At 38.3% G+C, this 27,989-nt stretch overlaps 2 protein-coding genes across 8 annotated transcripts in view; one reads left to right on the forward strand and one right to left on the reverse strand.

Moving 5' to 3' along the window:
• Positions 1–26,846, forward strand: part of PAN3 (poly(A) specific ribonuclease subunit PAN3) — an 88,090-nt gene extending 61,244 nt beyond the window's left edge. For 2 of the 7 annotated variants that reach the window (XM_042793159.1, XM_042793164.1), the window contains 7 exons: positions 3,997–4,162; positions 4,608–4,695; positions 10,642–10,781; positions 11,598–11,727; positions 14,726–14,790; positions 15,508–15,646; positions 18,688–21,115. In XM_042793159.1, coding sequence (XP_042649093.1) covers positions 3,997–4,162; positions 4,608–4,695; positions 10,642–10,781; positions 11,598–11,727; positions 14,726–14,790; positions 15,508–15,646; positions 18,688–18,828 — 869 coding nt within the window. In that variant the 3' untranslated portion in view covers positions 18,829–21,115. Of the gene's footprint in view, positions 1–3,996; positions 4,163–4,607; positions 4,696–10,641; positions 10,782–11,597; positions 11,728–14,725; positions 14,791–15,507; positions 15,647–18,687; positions 21,116–26,420 lie in introns of those variants that run through there. The other 5 variants (XM_042793163.1, XM_042793160.1, XM_042793158.1 and 2 more) reach the window with 5 other exon arrangements.
• The window catches only part of FLT1 (fms related receptor tyrosine kinase 1), a 117,934-nt gene continuing 113,041 nt past the window's right edge, over positions 23,097–27,989 (reverse strand). Inside the window, exon 30 of the mRNA XM_042793156.1 lies at positions 23,097–25,149. Coding sequence (XP_042649090.1) covers positions 24,945–25,149 — 205 coding nt within the window. The 3' untranslated portion in view covers positions 23,097–24,944. The remainder of the gene's footprint in view (positions 25,150–27,989) is intronic.

The following is a 27,989-nucleotide window of genomic DNA, read 5'->3' on the forward strand; positions in this document are numbered from 1 at the left end:
CCTATTTTAATAACTTTACACAAGTTTTAAAATCAAGACTGTGACTTTTCAGATAATTATTACTCAGAGTATGTTTATTTGGAAAGTTCTTTTTTGTTTGATTGTCATTCCTCTTATTTCCTCAATACACCTATTGCTATCAAAAGTGTCTAAACATTAAATCTGTTCTTCTGGAACTTGTTGGTTTTCTGCCACCTTTCTGATATTTCTCAACTTCAGATTATATACTACATGCTAGTTCATTTATCTCTGCAGAAATTATGTTCTCTTTAAATTAGCAAGTTCACCCAGAAGTATTGAAATGTTGTTTTTAACAGTCAGATAACCAGATTGTGAATGTATGTACTTCAAAACTATTGGCTTGCAAATCCTTGCAAATTAACAATAACTATCCATGGCTGCCAGTAAGGCTTTTTCTTTGTCCTGATGAGTTTTTGTGGTTGGCAGAGGTAAGGGTGCCTTTGACATGTCCTTTGGCCTATTTATTAAAAATGCTCTGAGTAATTAACTGTTGGTGTATGTGCTATTAATAGTAGTTTTCAGCACCTCAGATTCTGCTTTTCAGCAAACCAATACTTTCTAATGAAGATAGGAAAGTGTCCTGCACCTTGTTTTCCTTTGGACACATTAATAGTAGTACATAATAGACAAAAATTGAGTTAACTTCTGACTTTACACTTTTTGCATCCCTACTTTCTTGAATGTTTTTTCATAAAATACCCCTTCCAGTGAAAAAGAAATAAGTTGTGTCCTTAGACTGTGATAAGGAGAAAAAAAATATATGAATATTGAAAGTCAACGTGATGCCATTGAAGACAAAATATGTGACTAATAATTATTGTAAAATACCCTTGCCAAAAACTGCAACTTTTTCAAAGTAAATTTAAGTTTTCAGTATCTTCAGATTTTTAATAAAATGTAATGCTGCACTAGTAGCTCAGAACCTTTCTGTGTATTGAAAATAAGAAATGTAAGACTGAAGCCAGAGTCTCCCTGGAGAAGGGGAGAAATGAAGGTTGCTGCATTTCTCTTACTTTCAGTACTTTAACCTGGGAACACCAAGCAAACACTGAACAATTCACAGTTCTTAACGTAAAAGACTGATTTACAGGCATGAGAGGTTCAATTCAGTGAGCAGCTAAATATTTCATTGGGCTTCTGATTTATTTAATTTTTTTGGTAACTGTCTGATGAGAATTACCGTTTGTTAGCATGCTTTCTGACAGTGTTCCTGATGATGTAGAACAGGCCCCACTGCTGGTGGTCCCAGCTCTTCCTTCCCACCTTGGGACTATTCCCAGCTTTATCCTTGCTCTGGGGAACTGAATTTCATTTGAATGCTTTTTTTAACAAACAAAAAAGTAGTATACACATGCATACCGTGTTTCATTGAGAACATCATACCACAGAATTTAAAAACAGATATATAAAAATGCTGACAATTATTTTTATCTTAACGCAGCAAGGAAAAATAATGGATAACCTGTGTTTTTGAAATGGCAGTCCTTACATTTTTAATCTTCTCCATTAGTATGAGTTCTGCATCTCAGAGATGAAAGTAGTGAGAGAGGTGAGTCTGCCCTGCAGTAAATGGGAAAAACATAATCTGAAATTTTGCGTGTTGTGCCTGTGGATTCAATCTGTGGTCAGAAGCCTTTTTCAAATCAACCATGAAACCTCTAAAATTACCACTTTTTGGAGTAATTCTGGTCACTTCTGTAACGTTTTCTTATATTCTTGTTGTGTTTTCCACTGTGTTCAGCACTTTGGAAAGCTTTCAACTGTGTTTCTTTGCCTGAAGAGCAAGCTTTTGGTTGTCATCTCCTTGGGTCCTTGCTCAAGTGCCATCTCTGGCAGGCCTGATGGGCCATATGTGGGACATATGTTGTAGTCAGCACTGCAGCAAACTGAACTGCTTTTAATGTTACTTGTTTTGAACAGGTAGATATATGAGGGCATTTCAAAACTGATTCTTCTGATTTTTACCTTGTACCCTCAGTGTATGGGAACATGGGGTGCAGCCAGCCAGTTTGAAGGCAGCAGCCTGGATTTGGCTGTAGCCTCAAGCAAGTGTTTCCAGTAGCAAAATTATGTTGTTTCTTGATTGAGATTTTCTGATAGAGGGGGAGAAGCTGTGCTGAACTCTTTCAGCTTTTCAGTGTATATTGAATATTCTCTTGGTTACATTGCCTTTGTCTAGAAATCAAAGGGCAAGTACTGTTGCTTTTAACTTGCATGCAGAAAAATAAGCCCCAAGCTTTGGCTTTTCTCTCTGAGATATTATAGCAACATTTCTGTCCTGTACATATTTATTTCATACAGATGTAACTGTCTTACAGTGTCCATATGCATTTCTGTCAAACATATCACACACTCTGCAGTTTACCAAATGTAAAGTGTGTTCTATAGCAAGTAGGAACTAGAGAAAGAGCCTTGACTAATAAAGGGGGTTATATCTCCTCAATCATCTTATATCATCATATTTTTTGTCATGCTGAAGAAGAGGGAACCATGGGGGGGGGGGGAAAGTTTGCTACATGAGAATTCTGGTATGCCGGTTTGTGGGAAGTGATTTGCATAATGATTCATCCGGAGGCCAGAAAAAAGAAAGAATATCTCATTATATTCAGCCTTCGGTAGACATGGCAGGCTTATTGCTATTTAAAGGAGTCAGTGTCTTGATCTTTATAATCTCAACCAAAGCACCTTAAACCTGAAAAATTAACTAAAGTTTAAAAACAAACAATCAAAAGCTCAGAAATGAAAGTTGGGAACTTTCCCAATGCATCATCCCCAAATCAGCAAGATTTAAGTAAAAATTCTTCAGTAATGTGTTTCATTTTTTTTTTCACTCTATTTGTGTGTCTTCGTGTGTATACACATGTAATCACATATACACACATGCACACAAACTTATTTTGAGCAAGTGCACAGATATTGATATGCTTCTATAGAGAGAGGGAAAAAAAAATCAATAAAAACCAAGGAACAAATATTTGGAGCAGAGGAATTCAGTCAGTTTACAATTGAATTGGATGCTTACATCATTTTACTGATGCTATTACTGGTCTCAAAATTAGCAAAATAAGTACTGAGGCAACTTCATGAAATTCCCATTATCTTTTTTAAAACTGAGATGCACTGTCTTACTCTGGGAGTATTTTCTTGTCCTTCTTCAGCTTTGTGCCACATAAACAGTAGCAACTTCTTTGTATTGCACACATCTTACTAAAAATAACATTTGTTTTCCCTATCTTTATTTTTTCATCTCTGGCTCAGTATTACTCAAACTGCTTGCAATGTAGAATTTGGATGTGTGTTTGCAAAGAATTGATTTTACTTTTGAAAAGGACTACAAATCCATTTAGAAGGGGAGTGATGCATTGCTGTTGTAGGGCCCACTGAACAGGGGTCATGCAGTGATGACTTGTCAGCGAGTTGGGTCACAGCAGCACGTACATGAAGTTGTGTTTAGTGACATTTAGCCACCAAATCTCCCTGTCAGATTTTCCTGTGTGATTTGAAACTAGTTTGTTAATTTTCTTTTGTCTTATCGTAAGATGGAGAATGATTAATTTGTAAGCCTTCCTATAATAAGGGTGGTAAAATAGGATCTGTTGCAGCCATTGTGGTACATGCTTGTTGTTTCAGAATACTGGCATTTTTACTTCTGAAGTACCTGCATATTTTGATGTACCACCCATTCAATTTCTAACCAGTGCTGTTCTTGTAATGATTATTCATCCTAAACTCTAAAAATCAGCATCGTTTTCCTGAGTGAGAGTGAAAATAATAATGCCTAATCAGTTGTCAGCATTTTAGAATGTGGTGTCCTTCCAAAAAAACCCCAACCACTAAAGCGCAATACACGCGTCTTTCGAGGACTGTTAAGAGTTAAATGAAATGAATGTGTGAGTTAATTATATAATTCAAAATGTTCTATTTTTAATTTTGTGCAGTAGCCTTCTACTGATGCTTACAATGTTTTGCTTTTAGGTCAGCATGATGGACCTCTACCACGGCAGCATGCTGGATTGCTTCCAGAGTCCTTGATCTGGGCATACATTGTGCAGCTGAGCTCTGCGTTACGGACCATTCATACAGCGGGCCTGGCGTGCCGAGTTATGGATCCAACAAAGATTCTAGTAACGGGCAAAACGAGGTAATGAAGGCATTCATTCTCACTGTACTATCACGATCTGTATTCATGGTAGCTGCTGACCATGCATCTGTTACAGAAATAATAAAGTGTAACTAGAAAGTTTTCTTACTTTTAACTGCCACGAGAAAATGTGCTAAAACTTGTAAATTTTTTCCTAAAGTTCTTTTTAAATATATTTTGGGAAGACAGAGGCGTTATCCTCAAAGTACTGTTCGGATCCCCCTACTGACAATTTAGAAATTTCTTGATTTATTTTGTAAACTGAAGACTGAATGACTGTATTTTATCAAATAGTAAAATTAGTATTTTCTCCTTCATAGTAATTTGCTGAGTACTGATGAATTTTTTTTTGTCATATCAGAGCATTCAGTGAATGCTAGAGGAAAAATTGAGTAACCAACAAAATTTAATGACACTTCTTCCATTTCTCTTCTTGTTCCTAAAGGTTACGAGTTAATTGTGTTGGAATCTTTGACGTTTTGACATTTGACAACAGTCAAAATAATCCACTGGCATTAATGGCTCAGTTTCAGGTAAGACAACAGTAACATAGTTCAGTTGGTGGATCGGCACGGGGGGCTACTGAAAGCCAGTGTGATTCCTTTTGGAAGAGAAGTATTTTAATTAAGCCGTGGTCCAGTATATCCATTTCTAAATGACTATATTTTTTTGTTCCTGATTTGATCTTGATTCTGCTATGCATTACTCAAATTTGCTTGTAATTTAGAAATGTGAATGCTCACTTTCCTATCTTCTGCTGCTAAAATTTCAGCAAATTTACCAAACAGGCTGAACTGTTAGTATTTAACAAACTTAGGTCAGAAGTGATGGGAAATACACATTTCTAGAGGAAGGAGAAAAAAAAAACAACTTAAATTTAGTGTTAGAGATCAAAAAACAATGGTTCGGTAACAGTTTTTGCTCTGCTTTCTCTTTTGTTATTTTAACAAAAATAACTAAGTGTTGAATACCTGTTCACAGAGGAGTAAGAGATCTTTTAAATTACTGCACTTAGGCCTTCTCACGCCTAAAAAGTTCTAGTGTATCTTTATTTTAGGCTCCTAGTTTTTCCGTGCTCTCCTGGCGTTCTCTGAAGTGTGGACTCTGCATAATTCCTGAATTAAGAAGATTCCCTTTAGACTTAACAAAAACTGTTCCACAGTCATCTGGAGCATCACTGTGTACAGGAGTGCCTCTTTCCCTAACTTCCCCTCAGGGTAAAGTACATTGCTTCAGCAGTCATCACATACCCTGTCCGTACTGGGAGTGAAAGACTACAGTAGGGAGTTGGATTTAATTTTTTTCATTAATTGAGCTTATTCACTGTGAGAAAATTGCTCATTCAGAATTTTCCAGTAATAAATGAAATGTTTGAACTTTGGCCAGGCAGAAACTAGCTTATTGGAGGCCATGTCCTAGAACATAGCAACTTTTTTTTTTTTTTTGAATGATACAGTAAAGCAATTTTCAACATACTTTGAGTAGTACATCAAAAGATTCCCTGCCTGCCTCCAGCTACGTATCAGTGGGCTTTTGATAATAATTTAATAAAAAACAGCTGAGAGAAGATAGGAATGCAGGCAAGTGAAGTATTCCATGCTTAAAAAATGTGATGAGGTTTTTTTTTTTTTTTTTTTAATCTAAATACTTCTTTAAACTTGTTTGAATTGCAGCTAGGAAAGAGATTCTCCTGAGATGATATGGCATTCGAGTAATGTCAAAACAAAACACTCCATGTTCTTGGAGGTACAAATGTAAAAATACAGGTACACAAATCTGTCAAAAGCATTTGCCACCATAGCAGCCCAAAACTTGGCAACTAACTTGCTTGGTAAGGCCTCGTTTTGTTTAGGGGAGATCTTTTTGCATGTCTTCTACATTTTTAATATCCAAACTGTTCAGGTATCACTGCTAAACCAGAAAAGTACTCTTAAATACACAGTTTGGAAGATCTAAACTGGAGTTAGAAGATACAGTATTATCTCCCTTTTTGTGGCTTCCTCTGGAAGGGCGAGGCTTTCACTATCCATTTTGTTTCTTCAGACATTCTGGACTGAGTTAATTCCTTGAAATTCAGGAGTCATTTATCATCCTCTACCTTTGTTTACCCTAGCCAGATAAAATTACAAAGTAACAGCTGCTGCTTGTCCCTTTTCCTCTGGATCCATGACCCAGTTCCTGAATTCCTCTGGGACTCCTGTAGCTGTTAAAAATGTAGGTTATCTCTTGGTTTATTGCCCAGCTAATATGCATTTCCTTGTTGCTCTCTTCAATGGAGGAAGGTATTTTTGATAGCATTTGTCACTTTCTGGCTATTTCTCATTGTTAATATAGATAGGAAAGAGTTTTGCCAGAACAGTGGGAGGCTATGTAAAAGGAATGCAGTTGTTCTTTACAGTCTGTGTTTAACACATTAATTATTTATTTGATGATTTAAGAGTTAAATAAAGGCAGCAATAAGGGAAGCTAAAAAGTAGTAGATGGAATATGAATGGCCACTCGCGTTAAAAATAAGGTGTTAAACCTATATAAATTCCAGCACATCAACTTTCCACTCACCAGTCCTTAAGTCTTGTGTCAGTCAATTACTAGATACAGATGGGAAAACTGTAAATGGTGATGTAGGAAACAGCAAAAAGGTTTAATAAATATTTCTTTATTTGGAATAAAATGAAAGTGAGTCCTCTCCATACGAAATGAAGAAAAAAACATAAGTTTTACTGATTTAACAAGGGCTATAAGGTTACATTTGCTCAAAGTAAATATTTATAATTTAGCAAACCAAAAAAAAAACAACTTTCACATGCACCTCCCCAAATTTAAAGAAAGTAGCTGGAGAGGCACCTGAACTATTAATGTTGACTTTTAAAACAATAAATAATTTTTTAAAAATCTAGGAATTTGGAGGGACTTCTAAGGGCAATTCCAGAACTTTAAAGGATAAGTGAATCCACTTTTAGAGTGGATGAGCTGATATTGATCCAAGCAAAGCAGTGGAACAGGATAAACAAAAGAGTAATGTCCATTTCAAAGAGTTGATGGAAAATGGATCTTGCCAGAAATAAGATTTATTTGACAAGCTTGCATGTCTGGCGGAAAAAGCCAAGTATATAACATGCTGATGTATCACCAGGGCATTTGGCATATACCTTTCTAATGCTACTAAAAAAAGAAAAAAATTATGCAAAAAGGAAAAGGTACCTATTTACCTATTCAATTAACACATTGCTCACTGATGTATTTTAAATTAATCTGATAACATTAATGAAGAGGGCTCTTTCTGAGTTTCTCCTAGGGGCTTGTTTTTAGTCCAATGCTATTTAATATTTCTATCAATGAACTAGGTGGTGATAAAAATCTTTACTAGCAAGGCTTTCAGGGGATAAAAAGATAAGTTGGTACATGTTAGTTATGAATTAGAATTGCTAATTAAATGGTCATTAGTTGCATGCAGGTACATTTTTGAACAAAAGGCAGCCTGTATTTAAAAGGCGTAAAGCTTTCGCTTGAAGTTGAGAATCAACTTTATAGTCACTGTTGATAGTTATCACAGCAAAAATCTTGTGGCAGATCTGTGGCAAAATGAACTGGTGTGATCCATAGATACGTGCAAAGCGCAATATGGAGTATAAACAGGGAAATGATTGTACCTGATGTTGATCTGTACCTTGCTCTAGCAAGGCTAATAGAGGAATTCAGCATTTATTTCTTGTGTCCCTGCTCCAAGGAGGTCTAATAGTTCTTGTGTGCCACCTTTAACCTTTCTCTGCCTAGACGGAGGAAGAACTGAATCTGTTGGCATTTTTCAGAATGGAGGTTAGGGCTTAATAGTCATAAGTAGATTGGTTCCTTATAGAAGGGATGTTGTACCCCAGCTTCTGTGAAGTTGTGTACCTTGTCTGCACAGATAGAATTGGTCAGTGAATGGGAGTTTTGTTTCTTCTAAAATAGGAGTCTGATTTCCATAAATCCTGATCTTTATGGGTCCCTGCCAACTTGAGATATTCTGATTCCCCTACCACACAAGAAATTTACTGCCTGTCTTTGTGTACTTGTAAAATTTTAAACATTAGGCACTATAATAACATTTTCTTTCAGGGTTTCAATTATGAGTGAATAGTGAGGCACCTCCAGAGAGCAATTCAGCTCACTCAGTCGGAATTGTCTTGCAGAATTACAGATATCTTAAATCAATCAGGCTCTTAAACTTCAAGCAATTCAGTTAAGTTCCTAAAATTAGTGGGATGAATCCAAGCCACTTTTGCAACTAAAGCAGGTTAAGCATTGACTATAATTTGAAATCTATGTGTTTGAGGCAGCACTGGTGTGTTGTATCATCTCTGCCAGTTTTCTATTAGATGTAATTTGCAAAACAAACAAAAATTAAGGTTGCAAGTCAAATGCTCAAAAAAACCAAAAGCCTGAATTTAGAATTTCCTGACTGATGTTAATGTAAGACTCCTTCTCAACCATTTCTAAAATCTAGTGCAATCTGTATTGTGAAAACACCTATGTAAAGGAAGTCTATGTTTTAATAGAGTCTTGCCTGAAGTTGTATATTTTTGGTGTCTCAGGGTTGTGTGATGATAGAGAATTTATATAGCATGCATCCTTATGAATTACTGGAAGTTGGAAGGTATTAAGTGAGAAGTAGGGGACTGCAGAAAGAAGACAGTCTGTGGTTAATACAAATACTTACATATTTCTTCTAAGTCTTAGAGAAAAAAATAATAAAAATGTCATTGTGCCAGGTGACATGTCTCTGTATAGTTACTACCTCATCAAGATTCCTCTGTTTAGCACTATAGCAGTGTCCTCTGCTGCTCAAATTGACTACTTCGTAGTGGAATTAATTGTGTTCCCACCAAAATGGGGTTTGTTGCTCTGGTTCACTTTTGTGTACCAAAGTACAAAGGATTTCCTGATTCTGTAGAAAATTGAGCCTAACAAATGCCAGTCCCATCTCTTTCTGCATCACTTTGTCCTTCTTCTGTCTCATTTTCCCCATCCTGTTTCTGTCTTCATTAGCTACAAGAGTACCATGTTTTTTAACTTCTGCCATGTTGTATATCTATGTTTAAATTGTTTGCTTAATTATATTTAATATGGAAACAGCAGGGATGTTGAGACCTGGAAGGGTTGTTTTTTTTTTTTTGGGTTTTTTTTTTTTTTTTTTTTTTTACTCTGTCTCTTAACACCTAGGAGATGTGGTTGCAGGGAAAGCTCTGCTCAGCTACTTCAGCCAGAGGCAGCAAACATGGTTACCCCTATGGTTGGAAGAGCTGTGAGGGGCTGTGGCATGTTCACCATCACAGCACCTTTCTAAAGCTGCCAGACTCCAACTAGAACTTTTAATGTTTCAGGGCTGCCAATTTTCCAGCCTTTCTTACAGAAATGACAGAAGGCGTATTCCCTGTATGGCTGTGTTCTCTGCTAACCGGCATAACCTTGCTCTAGGCGATGGAGCTGACATTCTTGATAATTAGTAGCTTTCACTTTCTTTCTTTTGCAAAAATATCCTCCTTTCTCAGAAAAAAATCCTCAGGAAAATACTAAATTTGTATCTCTGACTCTTAAATTTGGTCTGAAGCAGGCATCCAGCATGGAAAGCTGCAGGTATTTCAAGTTGGCCAAGTTGTGTGCAGCTGAAAGCCTTTCCATGAATGTCATTGTCTGCTACTAAATTAGGCTCTTGTTTTTAAGGGTGGGCTTTAAAATCTGTCATAGCTTTTCAAAATAATTTCTGGTGGCTGTTTATAAAAAACAGCAGAATTCATCTTTTAAGAGCCGTTCTACTTTTAAGGAAAGTGTTTAGTAACACTAAGGATTTCTTTATAAAATGTGATGCTGCTCAGTTTGTCAGCTGTACAGGCCCGTTCCTGTCTAGTTATTTTGGGCAGTTCATATCTTTTAATCTCTGATGGCCAGTGTGAAAAATCTTTGAGCTCTGTTAAAATAGAAACATAATTTGCTGGAATCTGGTGTGGATTCCAGGATGGAATTTGCACTGGAGGGCCAGTGTGAAAAGACGAGTCCAGCAAATCCTGTTTGTATGTTATCAAATAGTCCTCGATGGGTATTTCTGCATATTGTATTGAGAAGACTTGCTCTATTTGCCACCAACTCCTTGACTCGTCACAAGCGAGCAGGTGGGTGGTTAAGAGAGCCTGTCTGCAGAACTTCTGCTCACTAAACAAGAGTTCTGTCTGGTACTATCCTTAAGCTAAAATGAGGTAAATTTTAGGCATTCAAAGATAAACATGGTACCAAGAAATTGCTAGGTATCAGGACAGATTTTTCTCTGTACATTTTAATTACTGTAACTTGGACAGTCATGTTGAACTATGATTTGAATAGCACTTATTCCAGTTGCTCAAATTCACCTGAAGTTACAGAACAATCTCTATTTAAACACCATCTAGTACCATAGGTAATATTTATTTATACTAAGAATCTTATCTGTGTGTTTTCCCTGTTAGCAAGCAGATCTGATCTCCCTGGGGAAAGTTGTGTTGGCTTTGGCTTGCAATTCTTTATCAGGAATTCAGAGAGAGAATTTGCAGAAGGCAATGGAACTGGTGACAATCAACTATTCCTCTGATCTGAAGAATCTGATTTTGTAAGTTTGCCTGATCTTTTAAAGGAAATTGCTACTTTTTTAAACATACAAATGAAAACGTCAAATGGTATTTTTAGATGCAAGTAGGATTACAGATATAACTACTGTGAGTTGTCTGCACAGTCAATGCATTGTTAGGCATTGTAATTTAGATTTGTTTGTATAATGTCTATTTTTGTGGTATATCTAATAAAATCAATGTCCTTTCTTTACTAATTGCTGTTAAAGCTCCTAATAAGAATTAGGAGCTTAAACAAAGCAAGCATTTTAAGTTGTCTTCAGTACTGCACTTCATTGGCTGTTCTATACCATAGCAATATGCTAGGCTTTTCTTACAGTTTCAGAAGGTATTGAGAAATAGGCACAATGCCTTTTTGACCAAAGGCTTGTGGGCTAGTTTTTCTTGGCTGCGTATTATTTTGTGGTTGTCTTCAGTATAGTCAGCCTTTCTCCCCTTGCAGCCTAAGAAGGAAAAGCAGAAATCTCTGCCTGCTCCCTCATTTGAAAAGCAATTGCATTACAATCTGAATCTTCACATCTCTCTTTTTGAATATGCTCTTGCTGTTTGAGTGGAGTGAACTATGCAGTTCCATGAAAGTACACTCCTATCTTGTATAAGTAACTGACAGTATGTATGCATGTAAGTTAACACATGTTTTCTCTGTTAATATCTTTTTTAAGAAACACTGCGATTGTCGACTTTGTGTGTTAAATAGACATCATGGTCAAATAGTTATAAAATCATAATAGGATGATTTCTCTGGCACTTGCAGCATGATTAAGTAATCTTTTTGGGGGTGGGGGGTATTTTGGCAGGTATTTGCTGACCGACCAAAACAGGCTTCGCAGTGTAAATGATATCATGCCTATGATTGGTGCACGATTCTATACTCAGTTGGATGCTGCTCAAATGCGAAATGATGTTATAGAGGAAGACCTCGCAAAGGTAAATAATTTAGTAATTCCTAGAGGGAGACCTATAGTCAGTATTCCTACAGCTATACCTTAAAAGGGAATGTTTTCTACTGGGTTTTTTGGTTGTTTTTTTTTTTTTTTTTGTTGTTTTGTTTTTTGTTTGTTTTTGTTTTGTTTTGTTTTGTTTTTTGTTTTTTTGTGGGTTCTTTTGGGTGGTTTTTTTTTCCTTTTGTTGTTTAGCAACCTAAGTACTCTGCCTGCAGACTTGAGAACTCTGAGCTCAAAGTATTGAAAGTCCAAAAGCTCCAAGACCCACTAGTGTTAGGATGTACTCAGCTGAGATTTAAATGAAGTAGCATCTCCATGTCCAACCAGCAGTCTTGGGGAAAAAATGTTCATTATAGAATGGTTAAAAAGTAGTCTTCTGAGTAAATAAGGCCATGTATGTCATCAGATACTATATCACATAGTTTGTGCTAGAGCTTATACAGCAACGAATGTTGCCTTTAAATTCTTGGATAGATTTGGATCCCAGTGCCCCTTCTCATACATTTTCCTTTCCACATGAATGCTAGATCATGGAGGTAAAGGCTGCTGTCCTCATTTTCTCTGAAGTGTGCACCTCTTGCTTGTCTGTCAAGTTCCGTCAAGATATCGAGTGCTAGCTACAAAGGAAAAATATGTGCTTTGTCCCATGTTAGTATGTATTTGTTCATCAGGGAAGGGTGTCTGCTCTTCAGAAGCTGCTGATCACAGGATTTTCTAACAAGACTGAGATACTTTACAGATGGCTTTCATGATGCTGAAGGTGTGTGGGATAGGGTATTAAATTTTGAAGGATTTAATCAAGTCCTGTGATTCCTTTCCATTATATGCTCTCATAGACAATTTTTTTTTTAAAGAGTCAGTAGACCAGTGGTTGGGATTCTAATGGACTGGTTCTCAATTTCTCCACCATTGGCTTGTTGGATAACAGATTTTCCCTTCTTAGTGAAAGATACTGACATCTATCAGAAGCAAAGAGCTGTAGAACAGCAAAGTGGAATCTACTTTGGGTGCAGAGCTCTGGATGATGGGTACCCACTGTCAGAGTCAACCACTACTCCTGGTCTGAAGAAGTTTAAGATAATGTCTTGTTAAGGTGGCCCAATGTGCCTGCACAAATTTGGGCAGGTGGACCTTTTCCCATAACAAAGATGGAGATTGTCCTGGAATCAGTATTAAGCAGTCTGCATTTTCAGTCAGGTTGCTTGTAGCAGTTGCTTATCACTGGCAGGTGAGCAGAGCCACTACAAATCCAAGTTGTTGCATAGCCTGAAGTTTGGCAATAGCTGTTTAACTGGCAGTGATAAATAGCATTTGCTGTCATACTGTATTTATTTTTTTTATTACCATGCCCTCAGTAACACATTATTCCTTAGATTTAGCCTGGTGCCCTCTCTTCATTATTGCCCCAAAACAGATGCTTAGGGGAGAGTATTAGAACAAAACTAGCATATGATATTTTTCCTTGTATTCTCTAAGCATGCAGTCATCTGTAGCTTAGGGACTTCTGATGCTGGAAGTGGTTTGTATGTAGTTAATAACTTTGTTTTCTTGAAGTGGTGAATATTTTGTTACTCCCGTAACACTCATGTTTCACAGAGCAGTGACCCCGTTACTCTACCCCTTTCCTACCTCATCTCAATATTCCCATTACCTATATGTAACAATAATCAAAGCCTCAGTTTTTCAAGTCCTCTAATCCACTCTGTAGATGAGCTCCCTGCCTTAAAGGCTACCAAGCCTGCAGAGAGGCCACCTGGAGACTTAGTGCCAGCGTTGTTGCTCAGCTGTGTCACCACTGACTGGGAATCTGCAAGGCAGTGACATTCACACAGATGTGGTTTTGGCTTTTGTGTATTTGGCCACATACCAAAAAATTATTTGGAGGTTGTGTAGACCTCTGCTAGCTGGACAAGGTAAGTCTTCCCTGCTGATCTGTAATGTAGCTGCTGTTGTGGTACAAGCTGTTCTGCTGCGTGTTTTTCAGACTGGCAGTAGAAGTCCTGTGAGCCACAGGTTGTCTGAGGTCACGTTATTATCACCTTGACCTACTTTATTTACCCAGCTGTGCACAGTAATCTGCTCCAGACTGAACTCATTTGAAATCAGTGTGATCATGCATGGAATGAGATGCAGCTTAGTATGAATAATGTTGGAGGGCTGTGCCATTGGAGAATATGAATAATATCAGGAGAGAATCTTTCTCCTGCCAGTTTTGAGCGGCTTTTCCTTAAAAGATGAATCTGCAGTGTAATGTAAGCTAGGATGTAACTCTGTAATATATCTTAAGTGATGAGGAAAAAATGTATTAATGTATTCAGTCACATGTGTTCTAAATATCTGTAATTCTATTGTTCTGTCTTTTGTGTGAGCTCATTCTCATTGCTTTCTCTCTGTCATTGACGGGAATCATAATTTATGGTGTTTTAAAACTTAAATTTTAGCTTTATTTTGAAAAAAGTATTTTCAAAATTATCTTTGAAAACAATTGTAACTTGAATGCTCGTCTCTTATGATTGCTGCTAAGTATTTACTAATAATGGCCTACAAAGCATTTCTGAAAAAAATAATAGATTATGTTCCTTCTTATCTTTACCTGAAATAAAGTATTATATTATATACTTCTACAGGTCTTGATAGCGGTGTATATGTATTAACATATCCTTCTTGTTTAACTTACTCTATTTTAGCATACCTGTAAGTATAGGCTGGCGAGCAGTTCCTGCTGGGTCAGCAAGGTGTGGTTAGTTGTTAAATCTCCACATTATAATTTGAATATGAAGTGCTAAAATGAGCATTGATCTACTGATATACATTATAATGCATTCGATCTCTTTCTGAAAAAAATTATACTCTGTTTCTTTGAATAAATAAACCATTGTCATTAATAGTGTTTCATTGACATTGCTACTGCATATCTTTTGCAAATAAGTGTCTTAGTTTTATGTTTCAGAAACTTTAATAAGCTCTTTCTTGTTTTCCAGGAGGTGCAAAATGGAAGGTTGTTTAGGCTTCTAGCAAAATTGGGAACAATCAATGAGAGGCCAGAGTAAGAAATACTTGTTTTCATGATGTAGAGTATGTAAAACCCAGTTTGCAATGAAAGGTTTCTTCCCTGATAAATTTAAGCTAAACGTTTTCCCCATATTTGCCCCTGAAGAAGTGAGTATTTAGGAAGACTTGAGAAAAGTAAGATAAGAAACTGATTAAAATTTTTAAGTAAAGGGGAAGAGAAGGTTACAAATATATATGCCAAAGCTGCTTCATTTTTTTTAGTATGCTTTCTCTTAGCAGTCTATTGTGAGTGACAATAGTCTTTGAGGAAATCCATAGCTCGATTTAACTGTAGCAAATGGTGTGGATATTGGTTTTAAGCTAGTTAATTTTCAGCTTGTTTTTTATCAACTATTACATAAAAATTAAGTGTTCATGGTTTGTTTTCCATCCAATTGAATAGACTTGGAGTTGTGTTTGTAATGCTGGTTTCTAAGATTTACACATTAAACTTGAAGATAACTCTTGCTTTCTTCTGTTACTTTTCTATGGCCCTTGGTAGGCATTAGCTCTGGGTATTTCAGCAGCTGAGAAACTTTGAGTATGTCATCTTTTGTGGCAAGGGGGAGATTGTAATTTAATTGCAAATTATAAGAGGAAGCTTAGCGGAGCTGTAAGATTACTCAGTTTAGTTTGAAGAGTCTTGGATATCTGTGGGTTTTGATTTTTCTTAATTTTCTAAGCTTTAATATGAGCCTCTGTTTTATACCAGGTTTCAGAAGGACCCAACGTGGTCAGAAACTGGAGACAGGTATTTACTAAAGCTCTTTCGAGATCACCTTTTCCATCAGGTGACAGAAGCGGGTACTCCTTGGATTGACCTCAGTCACATTATCTCATGTCTTAACAAGGTACACTGTACTTGGGTTGGCTTTTAAAAATTTGTTTGGGTTAACTTTCTTTAAAATAATATTCCACTTCAAAGCAAGTTGGCATCGGCAGGTTAATTCTGTTGATTTAACCGATGGTTATTTTCCTCCTGTTTTGGATGAAAACAATGTATTCACTAAGCTAATATTCAAACCTTTATGGATATTTTAAATAAACTTAGTACCTTAATATTGAAACTTGGAATTCAGTAATATAGCATGAGATACAGTATTATCTTTTCATCCTAGAATGCATTGGTTACTGTGGATAAGCAATGCTGGTCCCTTTATGCTACTCTGGTCTTTCAACACAGCATAAGGGATCCGTAAAACCCCTTTAACTGGGGCAGTTTTGTGCTGATATAGTTATCACAGAGGATGGTGATAAGGCAAGGGGATCCATTCCTAAACTGTGCTGACCAGAGTAGGAGACAGGAGGGAAACTGCAATAGGAATCTGTGCAAATCCTTAACATCTAGGACAGTGCTGGAAAATTTCTGTGACTTAATGTTAAGTCCACTTCTGATAACTTCCCTAGCCTCTCCAGCCCTTTGTTTTCCAAGGTTGACTTAACAAAGCTATTTGCAGTTTTCCAAGAGCTGCACCACTAGCAAAATTTTAGCTGAGCACTCTCATGATTAATAGCAGGAGATGTGTGAGAGACCACAAGATACTCAGTAGTTGTAGAACTTGTCTCGCTCCATAAATTTAAAATGTATGTAGGGTGATTATTTTTTTTTATTGGCAGGTCAGCTTTCAACTTGTTTTACATTGTCTTGCCAAACTTCAGTAATTCATAGGAGACAAAGATGCTACTTTTTTTTTTTTTTTTTCTTGGTAGCTGCTTGGTCATTCCACTCTGTAAAGAATGGTGATGCAGACACTGACAATATACCATTTCAGTGACTAGTAGTTTCTTTTTCTAGGATTAGGATAGCCAACTTTCTCTTCCAGAAAAAATATAGTATATTCAGCTACTTTGACGTGTAACGACTGACTTAACTACAGTTAAATCTTCTTCTAAATTGTCAGAGCTTTTAATCTCGTATTAGACCACTGCTGTGCACTTCTTTAACCTCCTTTTTATCTTTCTGGTTGGTGTCTGTAATCACGTTAAAAAGGACATTGAAGGGATTGAGGCTAAATCAAAAAGAAAGTATGTTGATATTCAAATAGGCATTGAAATGCCATCATGATTTGAAAGCAGTGACCTGTACAGTACTGTAGGAAAAGGAGACAGTCCTGAATTTGTAGGTCAGGTAAGAGACGGTGTAAAGGAATGCCTTGTTCTATAAATGCTCTCATGGCTTACCTTTTTAAACAGGGGCTCTTCTCTTCTGTGGTTGTGGGCTCAGCACACAAAAAACGTAAGGCTTTGGAAATACTACTGTTTGGAAACACTTCTGAAACTGTAGTATGTACTAGTAGAAGTGGTTATTTGAGCTTTCCTGCTACACTCCAAAAGCATTCCTATTGAATGAAAGTTACTCTATTGTTTAAAAAAATATTTTATTATTTTTTTTATTGTGGTGTTTTGGGGATCTTTTCAGCTGAGATACTGATTTATGCCTCCACAGGAGGAGAGAAAGAAAGTCATAAATATTGATGTTTCTAGTTAGCTGTGTGGCTTTCTTAATACAGATCTTCCATATCCTACATTTATTAAGGTAATTCATTGATTTCTTGTATGATGTTAATGGGAACAATAGACAATATTTCACAAACACCTTAATTGTGATAATATTTTTTTAATGGATGTTGGAAGAGACTGGTGGTTTTATCCTACTCTACAAGAATTGAAAACTAATTGGCTTGCTTTTGTCCTTCTGAAGCTATTCACAAAGCAGGAACTTTAAACTGGGGAGGTTCCAGCTTTTAAGATTATGCTCAGAAAATTATTTTAGGAGACAAATGCAAGAAATTTCTAACTTGCTGTGTTGCTCCAGACAGCAGCTAGTGGAACACCTCAGTGACAAATTTAATTGTTGTTCTGCTATTCAGTACAACGTTGTAATACATATATTTAATCCTGCTGGGGTTGTATTTCCAAAGATTGTCTCAACAGTGTCATATCCCACTTGTCTCTGCCCCACCTTCTGTACTGGAACAAGAAAGTTTGTAGTGTCAAGTATTTAGAAATAGCACTGTATCAACTAAAACAGAGCTACAAAAGTTTTGCATTATCAGAGTGTCTAACAATTCTCCACTGATGACCATTTCTTGCAAAGTGAGGACAACATAAGATAGAGTGTTAGAAGGGAGTTCAGCATGTAAAGTAGAATATTCCTCTTTTCCAAGTTAGGATTTAGTGGTACATCTCTAAAGTACATAGTGTAAGGTACAATTTTTTTAATATTGAATTTGAAAAGTTGGAACAAAACATGAAAACATATGTGGAACAGACTTTAATCTTTAACCCCAAATTATCTATTTGTTTATGGATTGCAACTAGATTTTTTTTTTTTTTTTTTTTTTTTTTTTTAAAGAATAAGGGACAAAATGTACCATACATCTTAAGAACTAGTTGTTTTCAGTACTGCCAAAATGTGAGGTTTGGATTTCTACAGGTTTTCAGACTATCTGGGGCTGCTCCATCCATTAGTTCATTCTGGAGTGGGCAAGAAGTAATTTACCTACCCTACGTGGAGGCTTGTGGATCTCATGCACAAATGTAATGTCAAACATGTTTTTGTTCATCAGGAGCTACATGGAAGTTTTGCTAGGCTTTCTACACAGGGGACGGTAGCATTGCAGGATTATTAGCTTTATGGAAAGGGAAGAAAACAATGGTAACCTAGTGCAAAGGTCTGCAATGTCCATCAGGTTAAGACCAAACTGTCTCAATTTCTTGGCAAGTACATTGTTGTGGTGCAATTCAGATCCTTCCTTTCTGTGATGTTAGCAGATTTGAACTGCGCCGCAACGGTGTACTTGCCAAGAAATTGATTGCTTTTGTTATTGGGGAAATGTTTTGCCATTTCTTTCACACTTCTTTTATTTTATCTTTTGCATTCTTGTTACAGTTAGATGCTGGTGTGCCAGAAAAAATAAGCCTCATTTCCAGAGATGAGAAGAGTGTACTTGTGGTAACTTACAGCGATTTAAAACGCTGCTTTGAAAATACTTTTCAAGAACTGATTGCAGCCGCAAATGGTCAGTTGTAGTATTTGCTGAAAGCATGCAGGACATTGCTGAGGAACTTAACCAATAGCAAATTGCACTACAGCTGAATTGTTGTTGTCATCTCATTTCACATTTGGGAAACAAACAGGAGATGAGCAAAGCTGCTTGCACTTCAGTCAGGTACACTGTTACTTGAAGGGAAGAATGTTTCACTTATCCTAGAGCTAAGGCTGCCATTGGAGGCTTTATCTGTGAAGAATTTATTTTAGATTAAGGAACACATCAGGTGCATGATGTTCCTGCTTTTATTTTTTCCACTTGTATATGCACTAATTTTAATTTTTTTAAGACTTTTCTGATCTCTGAAGTTTTGCCACATTGTATACTTAAGGGAAACTCTTTGCAAGGACATTTCTGGGATACATTTTTGTCACTGAGGATCTAGCAAAATTTATTCATTTTTGATATTATTTGCACCCAGAATAGCATAAAGGACCAGGTAAATAATTTAATAGAATTTGTGTTCTATTAATGACCGTTTAGTTCGTAACCTCTGTAAAAGTGTGTTGTATGCAAGCTCTGTATGCCACCCACTGTTATCTCAAAGAAATGTGAGAAGATGAAACTCTTTAAAACCAGTCAAGTGAAGTATCGGTGAATTGACCAAAAAGGAAAGAAAGTCCCCTGTCATTTGATTTAAACTTTGTCTAAGCAAAGTGACGAAAATAGTGTAATGGGAAACATCTGTAATTTAAGGAGCATATCAAACTTGCTCTAAACACAACCAGCGCCTTTTAAAAACTGTTTGTATGTTTTCCTGCTAGTCAGAAGCATTTACATTTATGCAATTTTTTTAATAGATTTTTTTTAAAGAAATTGTTTAAATGCCTGAAATTTCAGGAGTGTATTACTTTAGGTTATTTACAGTATAATTTTTGTATAAAGTTCTGTTCTTTGAACCACAGCTTTATTATGGTACGCTACACTGGATACAGATACAAAGACACTGTTAAAAGAAGATTAACTAAACACAGCAGTTGTCTGGCATCAAGAGCTTTTCAAGTTTTACAGCCTGAATCTGGAGGGATAATGATCTGCTGTGCCTTTGCAGTCACTGCTTAGCCCAAAGTAATATTACTTTTGATAATACTCAACACATGAATATTCCTGAAGTAATTCAGTCTCAAAAGTCTGGAATTTTCCTCCTCAATTACCTTTCTAATATTTGGACATACAGTTGTCTCCAAACTTGGGTATTCATGGGATTTCTAGTTAAACACCTACACTTTGATACTGAAGACTGCCAAATATGTAGGAATTTCCTTTCTTAAAGCAGTAGTGAAGACTGTATCTATCCTTTCCCAGCACTGAATATTTTAATAGCACTGGGTGCTCACCATGAAGAAAATGTGGAAACTCAAAAGGTCAGGACAGACTCTAAGCACTTGCAACTGATGTTACTGACATCAATTTTAATAATTCTCAATATTTGTAGTTTTCAGAGAAGTTTTTAATATTTCTCTGTCCACTTTTATAAGCTTTAAAACAATTCTCCGCCTTGAGACTTGCATCAAGAAAAAAAGCAACTCTCTTCACATCGAAAGCTTTGAAGACTAGGGACATGCTTTACACATTTTAGAAAATGTGGTCGAACCCACATTAGGTAGCATCAGTTGTTGAGTTTAAAAATTGATTATTGTTGCATTTGATCGAATGAATTTTAAAAGGAACATAATGTTTAATATTCAAACGATAACAGTTGCCAGAATGTTCTTTTTAATATAAAAGGAACAGGAACTTTGAAAAGTGAACATGCAAAACAGTCTTTTATCATTAGCTCATGTATTTGAGGAAGAGCAGCTGTCTTTTATATGTTTTTTGACAAATCATATTGTAATTCTTTTGTACAAAAAAGAAGTACTTGTATTCTAGAAGAAATATGAAATGCTTAATTTATAAGCGGGCTGAGGTTTTTTCCAGTATTGTTTTCTTTGAAAATGAAAGGGGATCATCTGTTCAGTTGTGGGGTTTGGGAACCTTTGAAAATTTAATTTGTGGACCAATATTTTGTGAAAGTGTAAGGCAGGGGTAAAATAGGGCTTGAATTCTCATCCTTTTTAGACCAGCAATCCACCCTCTGCAAGACATGTCTAAATTGCAAACCTGTGTGTATTTGCATAATGTCAGTTTGCTTCAGCCCCTAGTAACCTCAGGACTTGGTTTAAAAATAAAGAGGTAGACAGCTAATAAGTTTTCATACACAATGTCAGCCAGAAAATATTTGGTGTCAGGTAATACATAAAATAAAAAAAAAAAAAAAAAAAAAAAGTTGAGCTTTGTTTTTGGTTTCTATTTATTTCATTTGGTCCATATTTGGGAATGATTTGAACAGTCTGAAGTTCAGCTTGGGTGTTTTTTTGGGGAGAGCCCTTCTACCCCATTTTAATTCCATGTAGAAGGTTGTCCTGAAGTTGTAGTTTGCATAGGATGAGCTGTGTATCTGTATTTAAAAAGAAGAGCCACCAGGATGTGCCCTCCCAGATAGGAAATTTAATTCTGACCTTCCTGTTTTTTACAACTAAAAGCACAGAAGGGACAACCTTTGAAATCATCTGATGTTGGTCATTTTAATTTTTGTACCTGTTCTAAATTCTGTTGCTGTATTTACTATATTGTAAATATTTTGTTGAGGGTACCTATGTATTTTTGATTTGCCCTTGTTTCAGTAATTCAGGTGTCAACTGCTTCCCCTAAAAAGCACCAGTATGTTAAGTTCTAATGTCATGATCCCAATATGTGTTACTCATCTTTAATCCTGTTTTCATTCTTCATGTGTACAGCAGTATTTTTAATAAAGAATACCAGAAATAACGTGGCCTTATTTTGACAATGTGAAGTTCTGAAGTTGAATACAGGGCTTTTCAGCTTTGGTGCTGGAGTTGTACTTCATTCTATCATATTTCTTTTGTATTCACGCTGTCCACAATGCAGAGTTTAAACAATCACGAGTCTCAAAGTGCGTTTAGTGCTTGCCACTTGTATCGCATGTCTTGGAACTTACAGATGTTGTTGACTAGAACTGGGCTAACAGGCATTTACTTAACTCCCGAGTCAAGTCCCATCTGCTTTTGTCAGACCAGATCTGCTTTACTAGACAAGCCCTAATTTTGAAAACTCTGTTGAAGGACGCTTACTTTCATGGGGTTTGAGCTTTTTTTGCCCAGTAACAGAGTATATTAATTTCTCTGAGAATTTGCATGTGGAGTCATGACAGCTTAGTTTCCCAGAATTATTCTTCTGTACTGTTAACCAGCAAAGGTGAGATGATTTACTGGTGGGGTAAAAACCTCCTATACCTGTCCAATCCTGACCATGCTTACGTAATGTGAAGTTTTGTGCAATAGATGTGAAATTGTCGATACTCCCCGCATACATTTAGCGTGGAGTCATTGTCCCTTAAATTGCAGTGTTTTAGAAATGTTATTATATAAGCTGCAGTAAGCTTGACTGATGCACTTAGCTAAGTCTCCAGTTTCCTTCTCAGTAATGCGCAGCAACAGCCACACAACTCCTGCGGCACTGGGCGATCCCGTTACATTCTGCTTCCCCAGAGAAAAGTTTCATCTCTGCTTCCTACCAGCACTTGGGGGTAGTTTATGTGCAGCGGGGCTTGGAGATCCCCTCAGATTTATAAAATGTTATACAGCAGGGAGCACTCAATGGAACACCTTTGTGGAGGCAGCATCCCCAGCTTCTGATGGATGGGGTGGGGGTGCGGAGGTTCTCTGAAGAGGAGGAAGCATCTACCAGGCCTAAGGTGCTAATTCCTGTCACGGCTGGTCCCGAACAGCTTTGTTGGGAACACTTTAGCTCTGTTTGCTGTCCTTTTGTCTGTACCAGATCTAGCTGCAGAGGTAACCAGGCATGGGGGGCAGTTGAATGGATGTTCATCAGTGGGCTGCTTTTTCTTTCCCCACCATGAAACCTTGCCTTTCCAGAAGCAACGTTGATTTTTTTTTTTTTTTTTTTTTTGGTCTCTAGACAACAGTAAGCACTTCTTAAATATGCTGAATCTAGGGGATGTCGCTCAGCGGTACAAGTGTCCATCACCCTCTGTGCTTTGCTGTGTGAAAAGTATGCTTTCCATGCTATTATTCCATATTCTCCTTTGCTCACAGAAGTGGCCAGTGGGGATGCTTTGTTTGCCAGATGTGTTAGTGCTGCCCAGTGCTGAATTATCTGCTGTAACAGTCTTTGACGCTGGATTGACTAGTTTGGCATAACTCTGTGGATTCTTTCAAAAGCAACCTTTATTATATGAATTTAGCAGTCACACATGTTATATGAAGACAGAAAATGCAAGACAAAATAGGAGTTATTCACATCTGAAGAAATTTAGGGAGTTCATATAAAAGTAATCTTTGTAGTCCAGTTTTCTTAAATATTTATGCATAAAATGTATATTTATATATTTACACTGTGCAAACATTTCCTTTGAGATGCATCATCCCGTAACTATTTTTGCTCATTTGGAGGTAGGAAGCAGTTCTGAAACTTTCCTTTTGTTTTGATCGAGATCAAATATACTTCACCAGCAAGAGACAGTGCAGTAGATACTTTAAACTGATGATCTCTTGGCCAGGAAGATCTAGAATTGATACTTAGCTTAGAAGTAGTGGTACATATTTCTTTTACTTGAATATCCAAGAACATTTTTCTTTTAAATATGCAGAAGGCCATTTGCTTTTAAGGCTGCTGTTAGTGGGTTAAATTCACAGCTCCTAAGCTGAGTTTTAAGAGGCCAGAATCGTGTTAGATGTAGCATTTGGGTTAATGTGTATGTGTGGTGTGGGCCATGAGAAGCTGAGATTGGGCAGTGGTTGTTGATTTGGAAGACATCAGCACTACTGCGTTAAATGGCCAACTCTCATTTTCATACTGCATTCAGAGGTGAAAGGGGATGGTGCATCCTGCTGCTTCTGGAACAAAGAACACTCATGCCATTTCTGAGATGCTATACAAAAGTCTCTTGCAAATGAATGATACATTTTTATTCCTGTACATATACACTGGTAGCTAACATGGAAATTCAACTGCCTTCATAGAAAAGCTGCACATAACTTTCCAAGGAGATTGTCTTGTCATTTCTAACTAATCTCATCAAACTCTATAGTGATCAATTCACTTAAAGTATACGCAGTTTAGAGCCATCCTGTCTTTTTAGACATATTCCCATAAATAATCATACATAATCAGTGCAGTGTTAGAAAGTCCACGAGGTTTCATGGACAGAGCTTGGCTTTAACATATCTAGCTTGTGGTTTGGTTCCAGTGTGTGCGTTGGCATACTGACAAAGTGCAAGACTTCAAGAATATTTACTTATTTCAGCAGGCTTTGTCCAAGCCGAACTGATACGTATTCCCTGTTGTTGCAGCCCTGGCTCTGATCTTAGTTCTCCTCTATCCTTGCCAATTGTGTTTCGCAATGCAAATTTTAAATTCTTGCCTTGCAAGGCTCCTTACTGCGTTTGCCAGCCGAAGCAGTAAGAGCTGTATAATGCCCCATTCCCGCCAGCTCATTCCACTTCCCTGGAGCATTGGCCTTTCCTCACGTTTCTCAAAGTAGAGTTTTCACTAAAAACTGTAGAGCATGGTCTGTTTCCTCTTTCTCTTGAAGAATCCTTTTTTTTTTTATTTTTTCCAGCACTCTACAAGCCCTAGCAATGGGGTGCAAATCCCCCAGGGCCCGACGCGGGCTCCCGGCTGCCTCTCCCGACCAGGCCACCAGTGCTGCACCCGAGTCCGAGCAGAGGCTGGGTGACTAGAGCATGAAATACCATCCTGCTGCCAGGGACTAAACAGTGAATGGGTTTCCTCTGTAACGATAACCAGCTGGGTTTTCAGAAGCACTGGGCAATTTTAGTGGCAGCTGTTCGGCATTTGGGAAAGTCAAGGCCTAAGCATTAGTATTTTGCTATATTTTGTCTATGCTTGTTGCAGACTGTAGAGAAGCAGATCACTGAGATTAAGCCAATGATATATTTTTAAATTTTAGGATAATTAAAATTACTTGGGTCAAAGTTTTTAAACTGACAGTGTTTCAGAAAAACCTTTTTTGGATTAAATGCGTATTTAAAATCTTGGCCTAGAAGTACACTTAAATGGGTGGCTGAGAGTAAAGGACGACTGAGTTGTAGTCAGGAGGAGGAGAATGGGCTGCTTTCATTTTCTCCAGCACCGCGTTACCATACGTATATCTTCTCTTGGAGTCACTGAGCTGGTCACAGCTGAAACTGCAGAAGCTTCTTGGCTTGGTTATTCCAGAAAGCACCGACTCCTTGCTCCTGCTGGCACCTTTGACGCTGTAACAGAGCAGCATCACTGTTAGCGTATTTAACATGCGCAGGCGTTTGTTTTAATGAATTGAGCAATACCACATCACAACAAGCAGCTTTGTTTATTCTTAGTTGGCGGGAATGGCAGCGATGCAGATGGGATTGCTCAGTGGGAGAGCAGAATGGAGGGCTGAAAGAGCCCTCGTGTCCCCCGCTGAACAGAGATGCCCTGAACGCACATCTCTGCTAAAGTGCTTGTGAACACAAGCGAAGGCTCTTGGTACTCGCAGGGAATATTTGGTTGCTCGGCCTAAGCTCTGGTTGCTCCTTTGTGGCAGGTGCTAAGGAGTGAAGTGTCACTGCAGGGCAGAGCAAGGGGGAGTGTGTGGTGTCTGTGCTGCTGCTGCTGGGCTGTGCAGCCCCCAAGGGGCCCCACATTTAAATGTTCTTCCTAAGGGAACGGGAAGTTTTTTGAGCAGGAGTGAAGTAATGAAGGGTCTCAAGTCTTGGGGCAAAAGCAGAAAGCTGCTTGCCTAGGTGTTCCCAAAGCCTAATGCTGGGGTGAAATTTTAAGATAAACGGCTGGTGTTTGTGAAAGAAGGGCATGAGGTCCGGGTATCTCCTCTCTTAGGCTTCTCTTGGCAGCAGACACAGACTGCTGGTCTGAATTAGTTTTCATGTCCCACAAAGGAGCAGTTATCCTGTAGGCTGCCTCTTACAAGATGCCCTTTACAAGAGTTGGTTTAATACCTTCCAAGCTGAGCCACTCTTAAAGACACTATTTGCCTTGCAGCACTTTCTCACCTGTATTTAGAGAGTGCAGTGCTTAAAAGGGCTCTTTCAATAATGAAGAAAGTTAAGGTAAAGAGAGTTTTCACACCGTTGACTTAGATACCAAAGATTTGTCTGTAGACAACAGACAGGCCAGAGCATTTTCCATCACTGATGAAATCCTAATGGAAACGTATGTTGAACCGCAATGCCTAAAATCAGATTCCCTCCCCTGCGTTTTCATGAGTTTATGGGCTCTCCACCCCTCTCCATTTATAAGGTCAGGAACATTGGCAACCCTAGCCTTGAATTCCAGAGAAGACAGTCAGAACATCTGTTGAGGCTTTTGGAGCTGAGGGTTTTGCTTTCCATTTTAATTAACACTGTTAGATATTTAAGTAACGTACAGAACTGGTAGCACAGGGCCTTTCCTGATTAGGAGACGGAGAAGCCACAGTTTCTTGAACCTTTAACTCACAAGCCTGTGTGCTTACTAAGGAGTGTGGTCTCTGTCTTCTCTCTTGTAGGAAATTGGAAGGTCCTCCCAAGAAGACCACCCCATTACATTTGTTTGTAGAAGGATGGAGTTCATGAGGAGGAGCCCTCATGATGAGGACTGCAGATGCATCCCATATTTTTATATTGCATCTGTTGGCAGATGGAGAAGTAATTGCTGTGGGATAAATTCCATAACTCTGTGACAAAGTTAGTCACAGACTCAGTGGATTTTTTGTGAGGTGTTTAAAGAGAAACTCCTGTGTGATTTACATTGTAATTGTGAGTCCTAGGGAACAGTGTGCTGGCAAAAGTGGAGTGTACACACGAAGTTAGGAGCCTTAAAAATCATCATGCTTTGATCCTTTCATTCATCATCAAGCTTTTGAGTCCTGAGAATTTTCTTGTGAGCTAGACTTGGCTTCTACTTTAATTAATAAAAACCTTTATACCAGTAGAGCAGCATCTATTTATTTTACCTTGAGTGCACTGCTGTACTGGGTCGTGCTCTCCCACACACAGCTTTGAGGGATCCCATGGGGTTTTGGCATCCAGAGTCAGGCTTCATTTTGAGACTGCACTTACAGTCAATAAAGACAGGTCTAGCTGTGGGCTATCTTTCCACTCTAGGAATGTAAATTAGGAACTGTGTCTAGTTGGTTTTTAATTGGGATCATTTGCTGGAGGAAACGGCTGCTGCTTTCCTGACAGATTCAAGAACAGTGAGGTTAGAGACTGGTGGTGTGGCTCTTGAGATCCTTGTTCCAGCTTGCAAGTTGTAGAGTTTTCACTGTTTCTCTGGCTTAGCAATTCGCTTTGACTCAAGGGTTTGCTCCAGCCTGAGGGTTTTGGCTTACTTGGGTTGGGCTTTTTCACCAGTACTGAAAAGCTAGAAAAGAGTCACAGTTGGGATTCCTTCCACCTGCAAAAGAACAGAGCTCAGAAGGTTTTTCTTTCTCTGACCCCAAACCTTTCTATTGGAATCTTGGTACCTGAGACCTTACATTAGGAAAGACTTCTCCCTCTTTATGCTGTTCACGGTACCACTTCCATCCCAATGGCAACAGCAAGTCCAAGACGTGTAGCAGCCGTTTCTGTTGTCATGCTCCTGGCCACCGCCTGGTCCCGAGGGGCTCACCAGGGTTTGGGCTGATGCTCGTTTCCTATAGTGCAACCAAGAGCGAGCTTTGCGCGTTGGCGCCTTTCCCTTCGCAGGCATGGAAGTCTGAGGAGCGGGGGGGGGGGGGCCTTGTCTGGATCAGTGGGGTACCCCCTGCACTGCTCTCCCCTGGGCCTCCATCTCGGGTTGGTCACGCCGAGCTCTCTCCTGGACTCAACCGATCCGTTTCCTCCGAAACAAGCCCCGGGTGCGCTTTAGGTTTGGCTCCTTCCACCCTCCCCGGTCCTTCAGCACTGTCGCGGCAGACGTGGCCCTGCCAAATCCGAGCCTAATGCCACGCGCCGGGGCACGCACACACCCTTACGCTGCTCTGGCCGGCTCGCGGTGCAAGTTCAGATGCTCGGAACTGAGGGCAAAACACGTGCCGAGCCGGGTGGTTCTGCCCTGGGCAGCAGGGAAAGGCGGGAGCCCCGGGGGGAAG

This window comes from Tyto alba, unplaced genomic scaffold, assembly GCF_018691265.1.
Source record: "Tyto alba isolate M040663 unplaced genomic scaffold, T.alba_DEE_v4.0 Super-Scaffold_2, whole genome shotgun sequence".
Classification (NCBI taxonomy): domain Eukaryota; kingdom Metazoa; phylum Chordata; class Aves; order Strigiformes; family Tytonidae; genus Tyto; species Tyto alba.